The sequence below is a fragment of the Aegilops tauschii genome, chromosome 1 (assembly GCF_002575655.3).
Source record: "Aegilops tauschii subsp. strangulata cultivar AL8/78 chromosome 1, Aet v6.0, whole genome shotgun sequence".
In the NCBI taxonomy this organism is placed as follows: Eukaryota; Viridiplantae; Streptophyta; class Magnoliopsida; order Poales; family Poaceae; genus Aegilops; species Aegilops tauschii.
In genome coordinates this window covers 99,146,313-99,164,639 of record NC_053035.3, presented here as the reverse complement: position 1 = coordinate 99,164,639, position 18,327 = coordinate 99,146,313, and the positions used below count along the sequence as shown (strand labels likewise).

The following is an 18,327-nucleotide window of genomic DNA, read 5'->3' as shown; positions in this document are numbered from 1 at the left end:
GATGGAGATCAAGGTGTCGCGCCGGTGACGATGGTGATCATGACGGTGCTTCGGAGATGGAGATCACAAGCACAAGATGATGATGGCCATATCATATCACTTATATTGATTGCATGTGATGTTTATCTTTTATGCATCTTATTTTGCTTTGATTGACGGTAGCATTATAAGATGATCTCTCACTAAATTTCAAGATAAAAGTGTTCTCCCTGAGTATGCACCATTGCCAAAGTTCGTCGTGCCCAGACACCACGTGATGATCGGGTGTGATAAGCTCTACGTCCATCTACAATGGGTGCAAGCCAGTTTTACACACGCAGAATACCCAGGTTAAACTTGACGAGCCTAGCATATGCAGATATGGCCTCGGAACACTGAGACCGAAAGGTCGAGCGTGAATCATATAGTAGATATGATCCACATAGTGATGCTCACCATTGAAAACTACTCCATTTCACGTGATGATCGGTTATGGTTTAGTTGATTTGGATCACGTGATCACTTAGATGATTAGAGGGATGTCTATCTAAGTGGGAGTTCTTAAGTAATATGATTAATTGAACTTAAATTTATCATGAACTTAGTCCTGGTAGTATTAGCATATCTATGTTGTAGATCAATAGCTCGCGTTTAGCTCCCCTGTTTTATTTTTGATATGTTCCTAGAGAAAACTAAGTTGAAAGATGTTAGTAGCAATGATGTGGATTGGATCTGTGATCTGAGGATTATCTCATTGCTGCACAGAAGAATTATGTCCTTGATGCACCACTAGGTGACAGACCGATTGCAGGAGCAGATGCAGACGTTATGAACGTTTGGCAAGCTCGAAACGATGACTACTTGATAGTTTAGTGCACCATGCTTAACGGCTTAGAATCGGGACTTCAAAGACGTTTTGAACATCATGGACCATATGAGATGTTCCAGGAGTTGAAGTTAAATATTTCAAGCAAATACCCGAGTTGAGAGATATGAAGTCTCCAACAAGTTCTATAGCTAAAAGATGGAGGAGAATAGCTCAAGCAGTGAGCATGTGCTCAGATTGTCTGGGTACTACAATCGCTTGAATCAAGTGGGAGTTAATTTTCCAGATAAAATAGTGATTGACAGAATTCTCTAGTCACCATCACCAAGTTAGTAGAACTTCGTGATGAACTATAGTATGCAAGGGATGACGAAAACGACTCCCAAGCTTTTCATGATGATGAAATCGATGAAGGTAGAAATCAAGAAAGAGCATCAAGTGTTGATGGTTGACAAGACCACTAGTTTCAAGGAAAAGGGCAAAGGGAAGAAGGGGAACTTCAAGAAGAACGGCAAGCAAGTTGCTGCTCAAGTGAAGAAGCCCAAGTCTGGACCTAAGCCTGAGACTAAGTGCTTCTACTGCAAAGGGACTGGTCATTGGAAGCGGAACTGCCCCAAGTATTTGGTGGATAAGAAGGATGGCAAAGTGAACAAAGCTATATTTGATATACATGTTATTGATGTGTACTTTACTAGTGTTTATAGCAACCCCTCGGTATTTGATACTGGTTCAGTTGCTAAGACTGGTAACTCGAAACGGGAGTTACAGAATGAACAGAGACTAGTTAAGGGTGAAGTGACGATGTGTATTGGAAGTGGTTCCAAGATTGATATGATCATCATCGCACACTCCCTATACTTTCGGGATTAGTGTTGAACCTAAAATAAATGTTATTTAGTGTTTGCGTTGAGCATGAATATGATTGGATCATGTTTATTGCAATATGGTTATTCATGTAAGTTAGAGAATAATTGTTGTTCTGTTTACATGAATAAAACCTTCTATGGTCATACACCCAATGAAAATGGTTTGTTGGATCTCGATCGTGGTGATACACATTTTCATAATATTGAAGCCAAAAGATGCAAAGTTAACAATCATAGTGCAACATATTTGTGGCACTGCCGTTTAGGTCATATTGGTGTAAAGCGCATGAAGAAACTCCATGCTGATGGACTTTTGGAATCACTTGATGCTTGCGAACCATGCCTCATGGGCAAGATGACTAAGACTTCGTTCTCCGGAACAATGGAGCGAGCAACTGACTTATTGGAAATAATACATACTGATGTATGCAGTCCGATGAGTGTTAAGGCTCACGGCAAGTATCGTTATTTTCTGACCTTCACAGATGATTTGAGCAGATATGGGTATATCTACTTGATGAAACATAAGTCTGAAACATTTGAAAAGTTCAAAGAATTTCAGAGTGAAGTGGAAAATCATCGTGACAAGAAAATAAAGTTTCTACGATCTGATCGCGGAGACAAATATTTGTGTTACGAGTTTGGTCTTCATTTGAAACAATGCGGAATAGTTTCGCAACTCACGCCATCTGGAACACCATACCATAATGGTGTGTCCGAACGTCATAACCATACTTTATTGGATATAGTGCAATCTATGATATTTCTTACCGATTTACCACTATAGTTTTGGGGTTATACATTAGAGACAGCTGCATTCACGTTAAAAAGGGCACCATCTAAATCCGTTGAGACGACACCGTATGAACTGTGGTTTGGCAAGAAACCAAAGTTGTCGTTTCTTAAAGTTTGGGGTTGCGATGCTTATAAGAAAAAGTTTCATCCTGATAAGCTCAAACCCAAATCGGAGAAATTTGTCTTCATAGGATACCCAAAAGAGACAGTTGGGTACACCTTCTATCACAGATCCGAAGGCAAGATATTCGTTGCTAAGAATGGATCCTTTCTAGAGAAGGAGTTTCTCTCGAAAGAAGTGAGTGGGAGGAAAGTAGAACTTGATGAGGTAACTGTACCTGCTCCCTTCTTGGAAAGTAGTTCATCACAGAAATTTGTTCCTGTGACTACTACACCAACTAGTGAGGAAGCTAATGATGATGATCATGTAACTTCAGATCAAGTTACTACCGAACCTCGTAGGTAAACCAGAGTGAGATCCGCACCAGAGTGGTACGGTAATCCTATTCTGGAGGTCATGTTACTTGACCATGACGAACCTACGAACTATGAGGAAGCGGTGATGAGCCCAGATTCCGCGAAATGGCTTGAGGCCATGAAATCTGAGATGGGATCCATGTATGAGAACAAAGTGTGGACTTTGATTGACTTTCCCGATGATCGGCGAGCCATTAAGATTAAATGGATCTTCAAGAGGAAGACGGACACTGATAGTAGTGTTACTATCTACAAAGCTAGACTTGTCGAAAAAAGTTTTTTGACAAAGTTCAAGGTGTTGACTACGATGAGATTTTCTCACTTGCAGCGATGCTTAAGTCTGTCCGAATCATGTTAGCAAATTGCCACATTTTATGAAATTTGGCAAATGGATGTCAAAACTGCATTCCTGAATGGATTTCTGGAAGAAGAGTTGTATATGATGCAACCGGAAAGTTTTGTCGATCCAAAGGGAGCTAACAAAGTGTGCAAGCTCCAGCGATCCATCTATGGACTGGTGCAAGCATCTCAGAGTTGGAATATACGCTTTGATGAGTTGATCAAAGCATATAGTTTTATACAGACTTGTGGTGAAGCATGTATTTACAAGAAAGTGAGTGGGAGCACTACAGCATTTCTGATAAATATATGTGAATGACATATTGTTGATCAGAAATAATGTAGAATTTTCTGGAAAGCATAAAGGAGTATTTGAAAGGAGTTTTTCAAAGAAAGACCTCGGTGAAGCTGCTTACATATTGAGCATCAAGATCTATAGAGATAGATCAAGACGCTTGATAAGTGTTTCAATGAGTACATACCTTGACAAGATTTTGAAGTAGTTCAAAATGGAACAGTAAAAGAAAGAGTTCTTACCTGTGTTACAAGGTGTGAAATTGAGTAAGACTCAAATGCCCGACCACGGCAGAAGATAGAAAGAGAATGAAAGTCATTCCCTATGCCTCAGCCATAGGTTCTATAAAGTATGCCATGCTGTGTACCAGATCTATTGTATACCCTACACTGAGTTTGGCAAGGGAGTACAATAGTGATCTAGAAGTAGATCACTGAACAGCGGTCAAAATTATCCTTAGAGGAATAAGGATATGTTTCTCGATCATGGAGGTGACAAAAGGTTCGTCGTAAAGGGCTACTTCAATGCAAGTTTTGACACTGATCCAGATGACTCTAAGTCTCAATCTGGATACATATTGAAAGTGGAAGCAATTAGCTAGAGTAGCTCCGCGCAGAGCATTGTTGACATAGAAATTTGCAAAATACATATGGATCTGAATATGGCAGACCCGTTGACTAAACTTCTCTCACAAGCAAAACATGATCACACCTTAGTACTCTTTGGGTGTTAATCACATAGCGATGTGAACTAGATTATTGACTCTAGTAAACCCTTTGGGTGTTGGTCACATGACGATGTGAACTATGGGTGTTAATCACATGGTGATGTGAACTATTGATGTTAAATCACATGGCGATGTGATCTAGATTATTGACTCTAGTGCAAGTGGGAGACTCAAGGAAATATGCCCTAGAGGCAATAACAAAGTTATTATTTATTTCCTTATATCATGATAAATGTTTATTATTCATGCTAGAATTGTATTAACCGGAAACGTAATACTTGTGTGAATACATAGACAAACAGAGTGTCACTAGTATGCCTCTACTTGACTAGCTCGTTGATCAAAGATGGTTATGTTTCCTAGCCATTGACATGGGTTGTCATTTGATTAACGGGATCACATCATTAGGAGAATGATGTGATTGACTTGACCCATTCCGTTAGCTTAGCACTCGATCGTTTAGTATGTTGCTATTGCTTTCTTCATGACGTATACATGTTCCTATGACTATGAGATTATGCAACTCCCGTTTACCGGAGGAACACTTTGTGTGCTACCAAACGTCACAACGTAACTGGGTGATTATAAAGGTGCTCTACAGGTGTCTCTGAAGGTACTTGTTGGGTTGGCGTATTTCGAGATTAGAATTTGTCACTCCGATTGTCGGAGAGGTATCTCTGGGCCCACTCGGTAATGCACATCACTTAAGCCTTGCAAGCATTGCAACTAATGAGTTAGTTGCGGGATGATGTATTACGGAACGAGTAAAGAGACTTGCCGGTAACGAGATTGAACTAGGTATTGAGATACCGACGATCGAATCTCAGGCAAGTAACATACCGATGACAAAGGGAACAACGTATGTTGTTATGCGGTCTGACCGATAAAGATCTTCGTAGAATATGTGGGAGCCAATATGAGCATCCAGGTTCCGCTATTGGTTATTGACCGGAGACGTGTCTCGGTCATGTCTACATAGTTCTCGAACCCGTAGGGTCCGCACGCTTAACGTTTCGATGACAGTTATATTATGAGTTTATATGTTTTGATGTACCGAAGGTTGTTCAGAGTCCCGGATGTGATCACGGACATGACGAGGAGTCTCGAAATGGTCGAGACATGAAGATTGATATATTGGAAGCCTATATTTGGATATCGGAAGTGTTCCGGGTGAAATCGGGATTTTACCGGAGTACCGGAGGGGTTACCGGAACACCCCGGGGGTTAATGGGCCATAGTGGGCCTTAGTGGAGAAGAGGAGAGGCGGCCAGGGTAGGGTCGCGCGCCCCTTCCCCCTAGTCAGAATAGGACAAGGAGAGGGGGGCGACGCCCCCCTTTCCTTCTTCTCCTCCACCTCTTTCCCCCTCTTCTCCTAATCCAACAAGGAAAAGGGAGAGAGTCCTACTCCCGGTGGATGTAGGACTCCTCCTGGCGTGCCCCCTCTTGGCCGGCCGCACCTCCCCCCTTGCTCCTTTATATACGGGGGCAGGGGGCACCCTAGAGACACAACAATTGATCGTTTGATCTTTTAGTCATGTGTAGTGCCCCCCTCCACCATAGTCCACCTCGATAATACTGTAGCGGTGCTTAGGCAAAGCCCTGCGTCGGTAGAACATCATCATCGTCACCACGCCATCATGCTGACGAAACTCTCCCTCAACACTCGGCTGGATCGGAGTTCGAGGGATGTCATCGGGCTGAACGTGTGCTGAACTCGGAGGTGCCGTGCGTTCGGTACTTGATCGGTCGGATCGTGAAGACGTACGACTACATCAACCGCGTTGTGCTAACGCTTCCGCTTTCGGTCTACGAGGGTACGTGGACAACACTCTCCCCTCTCATTGCTATGCATCACCATGATCTTGCGTGTGCATAGGATTTTTTTTGAAATTACTACGTTCCCCAACACTGACACTGCAAAGTGTCAGGTGCTCGAGTGCCTTCCCGACGTGACGCGCCGCACCGCCCTCCTCCCACTTTACGCCGCGCCAACGTTCCGTCTTGTCACACGCACCTCGGGTCGTCGTGATGATGACCCTAGACGTAGCCCTGCGCCGGGCTACACTAGGTAGACTGGCTAGGCATTTAATGCTTGGTCGGTGGAGTGCGCTGCAAGGCCAGCTTCTCTGGCCGACGCATGCCCCGTCTGCTTGGGGAATCATCCCCCGACTGCGTTATGGCTGACGTCAGGGTCCTCCTCGGGGAACTTTTGCGGTTGTTTTTCTCTGTTTGGGCCTGTATTTCATACCTCTCAAATTGATATTTGTTGTCGTGCCATACTCCATAATTTAGTTAGTATTTCATCACGCTGAATTGCTTCCGAGTAGGCGCAAATACACAACATATTATGTATACCCTATGACTTAATGTTCCGTCATAGCTATAGATCAAGCAACTCCTAATCATGCTAGGATTGTAAGGAACATGGATTTAGGGTTACAAGATCATGTCATGCAAAGGATAGGCTTAAATACTACTCCATCCATATCAAAATATAAGACATTTTTGTAGACTAGTTTAGCCTACCAAAACATCTCATATTTTGATAGAGGTAGTATCTAAAATAACATAGCAGTTAAATGGAAGGGTTTAAAATCAGGGAACTATGAGTTCAAGTTTCGCCTTAGTAGCAACAAAAAGAAAGAAAAGAGACCGAACCAAATTATCACTAACGTCAGCAGATAAGGAGGGGCAAAAGGCGGTGAGCAAACTAGATAATGATTTTTATTTGAAAAACATGAAACTATGAGTTCGATTTTTGTCGTACTAGCAATAGTAACAACAAGAAAAAGATGGAACACATTAACAACAACGTCAGCAGATAAGGAGGGACAAACAACGATTATCAAACTAGATAATATTTTTTTATTATTTAAAAAATAGGTAGCTATGAGTTTGATGTTAGCCCTACTATGAACAATAACAAAATAAAGAGATGGAAACGCATTAACACGCATTAACACCAACACCAACAGATAAGGAGGGACGGAAAGCGGTGAGCAAAGTAGATAACGGTCGAGCCACAACACGTATGACCTTATACATATAATCAAATCACATGTTTCGCCACTCCTACCAAAAAAGGCCAAGCATTCATTTCCGCTCCAATATTATGTAACAAAATTTCCATGCTAGGATTGGATGTTTATGATCTTTACCAGAAATTTGATGGAACTTTCAACTATGTTGTTACTACGATGTCATCAACAAATTTCAATATGAAAGCAATTATAGCAACATGGGCAGCGAGCTACTATACAATGTGTGTTCTCCACTCTAAATCTGATGGACCTTTCCACTCTGTTCCTACAATGTTAGCAACAAATATCAATATGAAAGTAACTATAGCAACTTTAAATGGGCATGTATTGAACTTATTCGGCGTACAACCACATGTTTTCATGCTCAACAAAAAATGTGGAGGATCCATTTTTGCTCTGGCGTAATTCATAACGAGACCGTTCGCTTCATATTTACCCGAAACAGGGGTACTTCTCGCTCTGTTTTCGCCCTTTTTGCTAGCAACGGATAAGGAGACTAAGAACTTATTAATACAGGGGCTAGAAGATAAGGAGGGAACTTGTACAAGTACCCTACCAACTTGCAGCCTAGCCAGAGATCAAAAACAAAACTTGCAGCCTAGCCTTGGCTGCTATCTCTTCTCCTCCCCTCCCTCCCCAACTACTCCCTCCCCTCCCACATACGCTTCTTCAAGAGAGCAGAGCAAACCCAGCACGACACCCTCATCTCCCACCAAGATCACCGCCGAGCAGATCACCGTTCCAGCGCCGCCGATGGATTCGTCTCACCACAAGGTTCATCTCTCTGCCCGGCCGTCTTCTAATTGAAAAAAAAAGAAAGATCTTCTTATGCTCTGTGGCTGCTGATGTGTTCCTGGCCTCTGCCTCGTCCCCCTCAGGTGATCGGGGTCGCTCCGGCGGCGGCGGAGGGAGGGAGGATGTGCTGCGTCGAATGCCGCACCACCACCACCCCCATGTGGCGCAGCGGGCCGACGGGGCCGAGGGTGAGTTCCCCACTTCTCCCCTCCTTTTCCTTTCTTTCTTGTTTGTGCTTGTGGCCTGTGGGGGAGGTGATCGGTGGTGTCAACCATGGCCTGATCAACACAGTTCTTGCGGTTCATACGATCGTGCGATCGATTCTTGATTATATCGTTCAAGCTGTTCCTAGAGCGATCGTGCTAGAATCATTAGAGCCTCTGTTTTGGCAGAGTAAGATCATAAGATAGGATGGCGATTTTAATCCGGGTATTTGCGTGGGAGAGGAAGATCATAAGATATGGCGGCGATTTTTATCTAAAAAAAGATATGGTGATGATTGTTCTAATCAGGGCAGCTTGGAGCTTTGGATAAAGTCCCACGGCAAAGGAAAAAAAAAGAAAGAGAATCAGTGTGTGTACTCAGTTTTGATTCCATTTGGAGGTTAGGTGAGCTGTTCCTCGCAACAGTGCTAACCTCCAATCCCCCCTAATATTCCCAAGTGGCATGTGTGAGATGGGATATTTAAAAAGGGGCCAGCTTTTCTCTGGTTGTTTTCTATTGGTTGGGCCAATTCTTTAAGGGATATCCTTATCACCATGATAGTTTTTCACTTCATTCTGGCACTGAGCCGTGCACCCATCAACCAGTAATCTCTTCTTTTTTGTTGTTGGCAAAACTGATATGTTTCTCTGATCTGAAAAGTAACAATGGTGTTAGTGGTCCTAGTCTGATAACAAAAATAGAACTGAATGTGTATTGAACATCTTCTTTTAATTTGTGTATTGAACATTTTTCACTTCGATTGTAGACGCTTTGCAATGCGTGCGGTATCCGATACAGGAAGAAGAGGAGGCAGGAGCTAGGTCTCGACAACAAGCCGCAGAACCAGCAGCTAAACCAACAACAACAACACCAACAACAGCAGCAGCAGCAGCAACAACAACGAGAAGATCACGGAGAGGCAACAAGTGCAGTAAAAGACAGCAGCAGCAGTAGCAACAACAAAAGCAGTAACCTCCAAGTGGTGAAGAAGAAAAGGACGGTCTCAATGGGGGTGGAGGAGGCTGCATTCTTGCTCATGGCCTTGTCCTCCTCATCTACACCCCCACTACTACATGGCTGACGACCCCCCACAATTGGTGCGCCGTGTACATACATACATGATATACAAGGCAGCCTAAACAGACCACCAAGTGATTCCAAACCAGTCATACAGATTTCTTAGATGGATTATCAGGATGGAGCAGCAGGGAAATTATGTCTCTTTCAGGCTGATGATGTTGATGTGATGGGGGGGCTGGATTTTGTATTTGGATCCACCTGCGCCGTAGATCTTGGATCGTGTCAGTGTGTCGCATTCGAGACCGAAAGGGAAGGTGCTCTGGGGCAAATGTTTGCTCCGGAGAGGGAAAAAGCTGGTCAGTGGCTGTATGTTTGTTGGTAGGCTCAACTGTGATTAGTCCAGAGTTTGTTTTTATTTTACTCCTGATTCAATGTGTTCCCTATTTTCTGTTTATTTCCATGTAAGTGTTTTGTTTCCATTGTTAATTCAGAAGGATGGGTGATCAAAAGCAAGCATTGCCCTCCTTCATGTGTAATAAAGATCAAATCAATAAAAATGATTCATTCGTTTCAATTCAATCAGTGCAAATCAAGACAGAAATTTGCGTTTCTTATGCTGATTGATGCTGATGAATCCAGATTTTATTTGCAGCCATAACCATTCATGCATATGCAAATGCAAAACATACAGTACATACAAAGCAGAAATAACCACCATGAAATTACACCTGTCATGCCAAAGTGATAACCTTTGTTATTAGTTAGAGACAAGCTCAGCATATACAGAGTTGGACAAAAGGAAAGATCAATCCAACTATCACTTTATTCAGCCCTACTGCAGTTGACGTTGGTTCAGGCTACTGCTGCCTCTCTACCATGTATGATAGTCTGCTTCTTGCACACATTTGATCAAAATTACAACCATCTAATCATCACAAAAACTTCAGGCTATTCCTGGTTTATCTCACAAAATATAGTGGTAACCTATGGTTTTGGGAGTGGTTCAAATTCTCCGGGACTTTTCATGCGTAGCATGGTTTCCCTGAACAACATGTCACAGGGTTGCCATTTAACTGTAAAAACTCATTCCATCTGGCCAGCCAGTTCAGCTTCCTCATCGCCATCAAACTCCTGCTCCACTCCTTTCACCTGCCAAAGAATGAAACATTGAAGTTTGTGAAGCCTGCCAATGGTGATATATCAATCGAAGATCAACAAGTTACTCTTTTAAGCAAGCTGGGCATAAGAAACAATAGCAATGGCAACAGATTCTTGAATAGTACTCCCTCCGTTTGTTTTTATAAGACGTTTCAGACAGGTTGCTTTGTACTGTGTTGAACAGTGTCTGAATGTCTAAAATGTCTTATAAAAATGAACAGAGGAAGTACCAGATAACCGGCAATCTAGCTATCAAATGGGCAGCCCTTTTCACTTAACACACACACACACACACACACACACACACTATGAGCTGTTCCAAGAAGTGGGAAGCAAAGCACTGACTATTACCTCGGGCACATAGTGCATGAGCATGTTCTCTATGCCAGATTTCAACGTGACTGATGAACTAGGGCAGCCACTGCAGGCACCTTGCATTTTTAGCTTCACTATCCCTGTTTCTCTGAAAGGATAAGTATCACAGTGAGACAATGTAGCCAAAATTGTTGAAAATCAGCATCATACATGAACATCATGCGAGGGGAGGTACTAACGGCTCAAATCCTCGGTATTCAATGTCACCGCCATCATCTTGAACAGCCGGACGAATGCGGGTCTCCAATAGTTCTTTTATCATAGCAACTATTTCTGAATCATCCTTCAACATAGACAACGTTGCATGGCAGATTTAGAATCCCAAGCACATGTTTTCAATTATTCATGATAAAAAAGGACAGACCCAGTGCATAGAAGCTCCCACACAAGGTGGGGTCTGGGGAGGGATTATAGTAACCTAGTCTTACCCCTGCAAAGTGCAATGCAGAGAGGCTGGTCCGAAAACCTCTTGGCACAAGTGGGGAGGACTTCACCACTGCGCCAGGCCTGCCGTCTCTTTTCAATTATTCATGATGACAAATGTTATTTTGCTTCCCAACAGGGAACAAAAGATATTGTGTCAGTGCTACTGCTATCTACCTTCCTGTCACACACAAGAGTTAACAGTATGCACATTCTGGATTCAGGTCGCAGTATAGATCTGTGAAATTATAAGTTCATTAGCATTATTCAGCGGTATTGTGCTGGTGGTGTGAACCTTGAATCACAACGTGATACCTGACGTGCTGAAGATAACCAAACGGCATGGATGCGTTGCTCAGGTCTCCAACCTCTCCTAATACGATTGGACTTACTAGATCTTTCATAAGACAACTAGACTCTTTCATAATTCTGTACTTTCCTAATGAACTCTTAGTATCCTTCTCTCTCATGGACTTATGTTTTATATCGTTACTGTATGCTTACATCTTGCATAAAACAAACAATGTTTATACTTACACCCTAGATGACCACGTCTGCAAAAAGCAATCTGCGAATAAAAAGCCAAAAAATTCTGCCCAATAGTATTCTTTTCTTATAATTGTAGTTTAGAAATATTGTATGGCACAAGAAATGAGCTGCTGCAGAAGAACAAAGCTATAGAAACAAACCAAGAAATAGAAAGAATGTGCATAAATACCTCGTGAATTGCTGTGTCCATAGCAGCTGCAGTATTTGAGTCCAGGAAAAGTGGCTGTCCAGATGAGTAGAAATCCATTATCGCAGCAAAGACCTCAGGCTTAAGATAATCCCATGAAGTCTCATCAGATTTTGTCACAGTTACAAAATCAGATCCAAAGAATACTCTTGTAACTCCTGCATAGAAATGCGTCCAGTCAACATCATGACCAAATGGAACATTTCACTGAGAAATTTTGGCGCCAATTTCAGATGTTGTGCTGTCTGCTGTGAAATCTTACTGTTACACATTTACTGATCCTAGCATTTATTTGTTGTTATGGTTCCAAAGAATAACGAGAATGCCAAACTAAGCCTGAAGCATTTGCATGGATGTGCTATTTTGTAAGAAGTCAAATCCCTTATTAAACAATGACAAAGTTGCATGTCCGCATCATGGTGACGCATTTTGAAAAATAAAGAACCATCAGCTCCAAATATGTCTTGCCTAACAGATTTCAATATAACATCAGGATTCTTGCTTTTGGAGTGACTTCCTTCTGCCCCATGAACCATTCAACCGTGTGCCTTTTTTTCATACTATTCTTCAAATTTAACCCAGCTCAATGCCTGCATGAAGTTATCATGCCCTTTGCCCACGTTAAATAGGCCTCCCTCAACTTATGTTTCACCAATTTATTGTATTCAAGTCCCCTTACTGTTCTTTTGTGCCTAAATGGTTGCTTGGATATCCAACAAACCACAGTGTTTACTTGGTTGCTAATTTATTTGGTAAGAATTCAGTGAATGGCGCTCTGTAGTTTGTAAGCCACCTTTTCCAATTACGTCTCATGACAGTTCCCTTTAATAGCTAAAAGGCTTTTAGTTTAAAAACAGAAGATCAACAAGACAAAATGAAAGGAAAACTAAAAAGTAATTGGACAGAAAAAATTATTAACATTGGTTCATTCAAGAATACTGTCCACCAAACATGGAAGACTAACAAGATCAGTTCTTCTAACTCAAATTCAGGGCGCAACCTCATATGCCCTTACAAGTAAACCTCATATACACCTAGGCTCGCATGTCATAGACACAGAGTGTCTGCTTGTAATACCGGGGGGGGGGGGGGGGGGGGGGGGGGGGTAGGTTTTTCAACTTTGCAGGGGCATGTAAGGACTAAACCCAAATTCAATACACAGCTACAGATTGCTTGTTGTGAAGACGGTAACTAACTGATTAACACGAGGACTGGTAAATACCTAAACTGAAATGCTGAAATATAAAACAAACACAGTAGATGACTAGGGCGGCAGGAATGATGTACCTTCTATCGCAAACAGCGCCTTCGCCAAAGGAGATGTCATGGCAGTCCGAGCATTAGGGAAATCAGAGCTCCCAACTTCCATAACTGGCTTTCCAGGATGGAACATGAGCGACTGCGGGTTGGGGGTCGACTGCGTCTGGATGAACATGGTCCTCTTCTGCCCTGTCCCATGACACCAAATTTGCAAGCAAACAAACATGAGCACGTGAGCTAAGGCACTGACACCAACATATCCGCGAACAATCAGGTCGTCTAATGCAAGAAAAAGATCGACTAAATGGAGCCCATTTCAAAAGAAAATGTACAATAAAGTTGAGTGTGCAATGCAAGTATCACAGAACATTGCTGACCTACAAACGAACGCGTCGTCGCTCAGACGATGAAACCGACCTACCACGCGCAAAACTAATTCGCTAGCCGACCATAGAATTCACATCTCCACGCGTCCAATCCATGAATCCGACCTCGCAGAGCCAAATTCGACACAAGGAGAAGGAGCGGCGAAATCTAACCTCCGAGCCGATCCCATGGGGAAGGGGGTGCGGGATTCCTGGGCGCGGCCGGGCGCGCGAAGGGCGGCGAATTGAGGCGGTCTAGAGCGCCGCCGGCCGCCGACGAGAGGAAGCGCGGCGCGGGGAGAACCCGCCTCTGGAGGAGCTGGGACACGAGCGCGAGGGCCCTCCTCCTCGCCATCGCCATTCTTTGCCTCTGCTTGCGTTGCGCTCTTCTCTTCCTCTTCCTCTTCTTCTAGGTCGGCTCACAAATTCGTGACTTCCTTTTGGGCCGGTTCTAAGATTCTCGGCTCGTATATGAGCTGGACCCTGGTCGGCCCAATGGTTGGGCCTTCCGCTCGAAAGAAATAGTCGACGTTTTCGCGAGGAAGACTGAAAACTCGAGCGGTTCTCGTGTGCAGCGGCGGCGGCGGCGGCAAATCGTGTGAACCAGGTACCTCCTCCTCCTTACCCCCCCCACCCTCCCCTTCTCTCTCGCTGCTGCTACCCCCCGCCGCCGCCAGTCCAGGAAACCCGCCGCCGCCCTGCTCCGCTCTTGTCTGACTCACCGTCGCCGGCTAATAGTGATAGGCCCATCAGCCATCTTTCACTTTTGCAGGTTTTTGCATTTGTTGCTATCTTATGGACGACAAGAGTAACGTGAAGAAGGAAATAGATGGCTCCCTTGCGCCCCGTCCTCGCAAGGTTAGTGTTCGCTTTTGTTGTTCCTAATGTATATTCCATTGTTTCAATTTGATGGTTACGGTTTTGGCTTCTTGCATTTTAAGGGAGGACTTAAATTCGCACCCAAAAAGCCTCCAAAGAAACCTGCAAAGGTTGTCCCAAAAGCGTATGTTTCTTCTGTCTAGATTTTCTTTCACAATTCCAGTTATTTAAGGTTTTCTAGATGCGCAGGCACGGTATCATGGGATTTAGTTGATTAAACTGTCTACAGGGAGCCTGTTGAGGAGAGCAAGGATGAAATCATTGATAAGGAATTGTTGATGAAACTGAAGACATCACAGGTGCCTATACTAGTCTGTTGGCCGTTTGTTGTATCTGCAAGCTTTTTGTTTAATGGCTGGTTGGTGTGTTTTATATTTTGTTACAACTGTAGAGCACTGATCCCTTTGGAAGAAGACCTAAGGTTGAGAAAAAAGGTAAATGTGGTTAATTGATATTGTGTTCCATGATCCTACTCTTTGAGCATGCTCAGCGCCTATTTTCTCCCATTTGCATTGGCTCATCAGTCAACTCTTGTTGCGAAAGAAGCACCTCTTAAGTTCTAAATTTTCATACTTGACTATATGTCTGTAAGAATCTTGGGGGCTGTTAATTGAGGAAGTCGCATCTAATTCCTCATCACTCGACAAAATTGACCAATCAACTTCCCTTTTAAGTCATGGACTTCTTTGAACAATTTCTTGTTACTAGTTTATGTGTGTTTCGTCCCTAATATACACAATGTTGTTCTACCAATACACTGGTCCTGGAAAGAAAACTGTGGATTGTTTCAGAGCTGGCCAAGCACAAGTGTTTCGTACTGTAGTTTTGTTGGCCTCTGAGGGTGAAAACATATTGCGAATAACTTGCGAGGCAACTGTAACTTACAAGGCTTCATGTGCTCATCTTCAGGAATGCAATATGCAGAGGTTGCACCAAATTAGAATCTTGTTCTCTTGCATAGTGTAATATTACGCACGCAGTAAAGTGTATCTTATTATAGAGTAGATGTTAAAGAATCTCTCTTAGCTTAGCCCTTTCTTTGTGAATATGTTAGATTATTCAACCATCAAACTAGTTTGGTCTTGTTGATGAATTCAGCCACTGTTTCTAATATTGCTGGCATTTTCTCTGTAAATTTGGATATATTACTAATGATATATCAATCTGCTGGCACAACAGAAATCAATACACAGGTTGCATTTGGGCAAGGGAACTCTTCGTACGCAAGATCTTTTCCTACGCGGAAGTATTCGGCAGGTATTATTGCGACATATTTATCTAGATTGTTCTATGTTTAGTTAAACGTTCCACTAAATGGTAATATCTGTTCATGAAAATTGGAAAAAGAAAATAACTAGTGCTTTTTGGTAGTTTGTTGGCTGGCTTTGCAATTTTGTTTCTCCTTTTGAACAAAACAGAGAACATGGAACACTTATTTGCTGTACATATTATTGTATTTGGATGAAGACCTTGCACTCTTGTAGTTGTTAGACTGGCATTGCAATTTTGTTTCACTTTCAGAATGGAACAGAGATCATGCAACACTGTTTTAATTGTACATATTGCTGTATTTGGAGCTTTAACACCCTTTCTTTTCATGCATGCTCTGTATGATGTTACAGCGCCAAAAGCACCAAAAGAATATGTGGATCCATGGGTGAGTGTAGTTACCAAGTGCGAACCAATATGAATGTCTTCCTGTGCATGCATTATTCATTTGATTAATTTCCATCTTTTTACAGGATTATACCCATAGCGACTATCCTATAACTCTCCCACTTAGGAGGCCCTACTCTGGAGATCCTGGTATTCTATTGGTCCTTCTAGTCTTATGTTGTAAGATTATTTTTCTTTAACCCTGCATTATTTCTCTCCTACGTACGTCATGTAGAGATTCTTGATGAAGAGGAGTTTGGAGAGAATTCGGCCAGCAGAGCTCAGGATGGCGAATTAACTGCAGCAGAAGAACTTGGATTAATGGTAATTTATTATCAAATTGTTACAGCATGTCATTTCTTGTCCTATGCTTTAGAGCAAAATCAGAATTTTGAATTTACATATTATTAGTATGCAACCTGGCGTCTAACTGCTTGAACCTTTTAAGGCTGTGTTTGGTATTGCAGTGGATTGTGATAATCCCGTTTGCCCCACCAGATTTTGTCTATTTTAGTGTTATTTCACCCACGTTTTTGTACTTCTATGACTAAATTTGTACAGAAGACTAAATAAGCACAGTACAATACAATTCAGCAACCACAAACAGACGACTATAGCTGCTTTTTATATTGACTGTTGTGGTGACAGGATTGGTCCGACACACCACAGTTACTCTTCTTCCAGTTACCTGCGTCTCTTCCTTTACCAAAGCAAATGGAATCTGTTGAAGAACCAAATACTGGCTCTGAGGAGAATGTTGAACCTGCCACAAGCTCTAAAGTGGCACGTGGGCAGACACTCCCTGGCTCTAAGATCAAAGATCTGCCAGGAGGTCTCATGGGGAAGATACTCGTTTATAAAAGCGGTAAAGTGAAGATGAAGATAGGAGATGCACTGTTTGATGTGAGTATGAAAACTGTAAACTGCTGCATTTTGTGTTTGTGTATATGTTTTCCGTGCAACGCTAACAATTACAAACTTCCCAGGTATCTCCCGGTTCAAATTGCATGTTTGTCCAGGAGGCTGTGGCGGTTAACACCAGAGAAAATCATTGCTGCACCCTGGGAGAGGTCAGTAAGCGCGCGGTTATTACCCCGGATGTTAGCTATCTGCTGGGCTCTACTGACAAGATGGAAGAATAAGTCCATGTTTGCATGGAATATTGTTCAGGAGAACAACCTGTGAGTATACTTGCCCTTCCTGGACTTCATTCTAGGAGGGGGGTATCAGCTTTTCCCAATATGATAGTCTTTGGTTTTCGAGGAAATGCATTGAACAATAGTTGAATTGATCAGTCAGTGACAAATAGATCAGTGCTGAAGTGAGGGGAATGGCATAAAGTCGCAATTTTGGTAGTAAAGATAAGCTCGTGGAGTGATTTTTGTGCCTTGTTCAGGCCGCTTGATCAAGTTTTCTCGGTAAAGTGAAGGTGCTTATATATGCAAATCTGCTCCTTTTTTTTGTCTTGCCATGCGTGGTAGAATAAGTGTAATTGAATGTGTCATGAAAAAACATGATGCTACAACCCTAGATTACGCCCTTACTTTGCTAACAGATGTGCATCTCCATTCAAGTCACCAAAGACGCAGCCAATTATAATGTGATCACAGCAGCAATTCCTCACCACGTTAGGCTTTTTTCGGTTTGTCTGGTGATCCCCACTTCCTCACCCATTCCCTGTAAGGATTACACCTCTAAATTCTCCTCAATCCCTCCCTGAATTTTTGTTTGGTTAACCCCTCCCAGCATGCACCTATTAATGCCACCCATCTTTCATCATGCAGCAATATAGGAGTTATGTTTTACAGTGTCATCATTTGAACTGAACAAACATGAATAAGAGAAGATAATCAGTCAGAATCAAGTACAGAAGGATCACACATTCTGTGAAACATCAGTTTTTTATAGTACCACTCACTAGAAAGCAGAATCAGTTTCATTCAGAAGCAAAAGAAGGATAGTCCAGACCATGTTCTCTCTCTCTTGACCAAAGCAAACTGCCTAGTTACTGGCAAAGAATTTTGAATAGCATCTGCAGAAAAATAGAATAAAATTTCAATGAGCACAACAATTTAAGAAAAATCAAGCGATATCTGTAGCTATTGATATCA

At 42.5% G+C, this 18,327-nt stretch overlaps 3 protein-coding genes across 3 annotated transcripts; 2 read left to right on the top strand and 1 right to left on the bottom strand.

The window, feature by feature from the left end:
* Window positions 1-7,874: 7,874 nt before the first annotated feature.
* On the top strand, window positions 7,875-9,943 carry LOC109765537 (uncharacterized). Its single transcript, XM_020324318.2, has 3 exons — window positions 7,875-8,119; window positions 8,224-8,328; window positions 9,111-9,943. Exons 1-3 carry the CDS (start codon window positions 8,099-8,101, stop codon window positions 9,423-9,425), a joined length of 441 nt encoding a protein of 146 aa, XP_020179907.1. The 5' UTR covers window positions 7,875-8,098; the 3' UTR covers window positions 9,426-9,943.
* A 155-nt stretch (window positions 9,944-10,098) lies between these two features.
* On the bottom strand, window positions 10,099-14,124 carry LOC109765539 (nifU-like protein 4, mitochondrial). Its single transcript, XM_020324322.4, has 6 exons — window positions 13,856-14,124; window positions 13,344-13,505; window positions 12,039-12,214; window positions 11,077-11,180; window positions 10,874-10,985; window positions 10,099-10,513 (listed from the first exon to the last, which is right to left on the bottom strand). The coding sequence occupies exons 1-6, from the start codon at window positions 14,040-14,042 to the stop codon at window positions 10,448-10,450; spliced, it is 807 nt and encodes a 268-aa protein (XP_020179911.1). The 5' UTR covers window positions 14,043-14,124; the 3' UTR covers window positions 10,099-10,447.
* A 117-nt stretch (window positions 14,125-14,241) lies between these two features.
* LOC109765538 (uncharacterized) lies at window positions 14,242-17,662 on the top strand. The gene is made up of 11 exons (XM_020324319.4): window positions 14,242-14,288; window positions 14,454-14,539; window positions 14,623-14,684; window positions 14,790-14,859; window positions 14,952-14,994; window positions 15,740-15,817; window positions 16,183-16,217; window positions 16,303-16,366; window positions 16,452-16,540; window positions 16,865-17,119; window positions 17,203-17,662. The coding sequence occupies exons 2-11, from the start codon at window positions 14,477-14,479 to the stop codon at window positions 17,356-17,358; spliced, it is 915 nt and encodes a 304-aa protein (XP_020179908.1). The 5' UTR covers window positions 14,242-14,288; window positions 14,454-14,476; the 3' UTR covers window positions 17,359-17,662.
* Window positions 17,663-18,327: the final 665 nt, after the last annotated feature.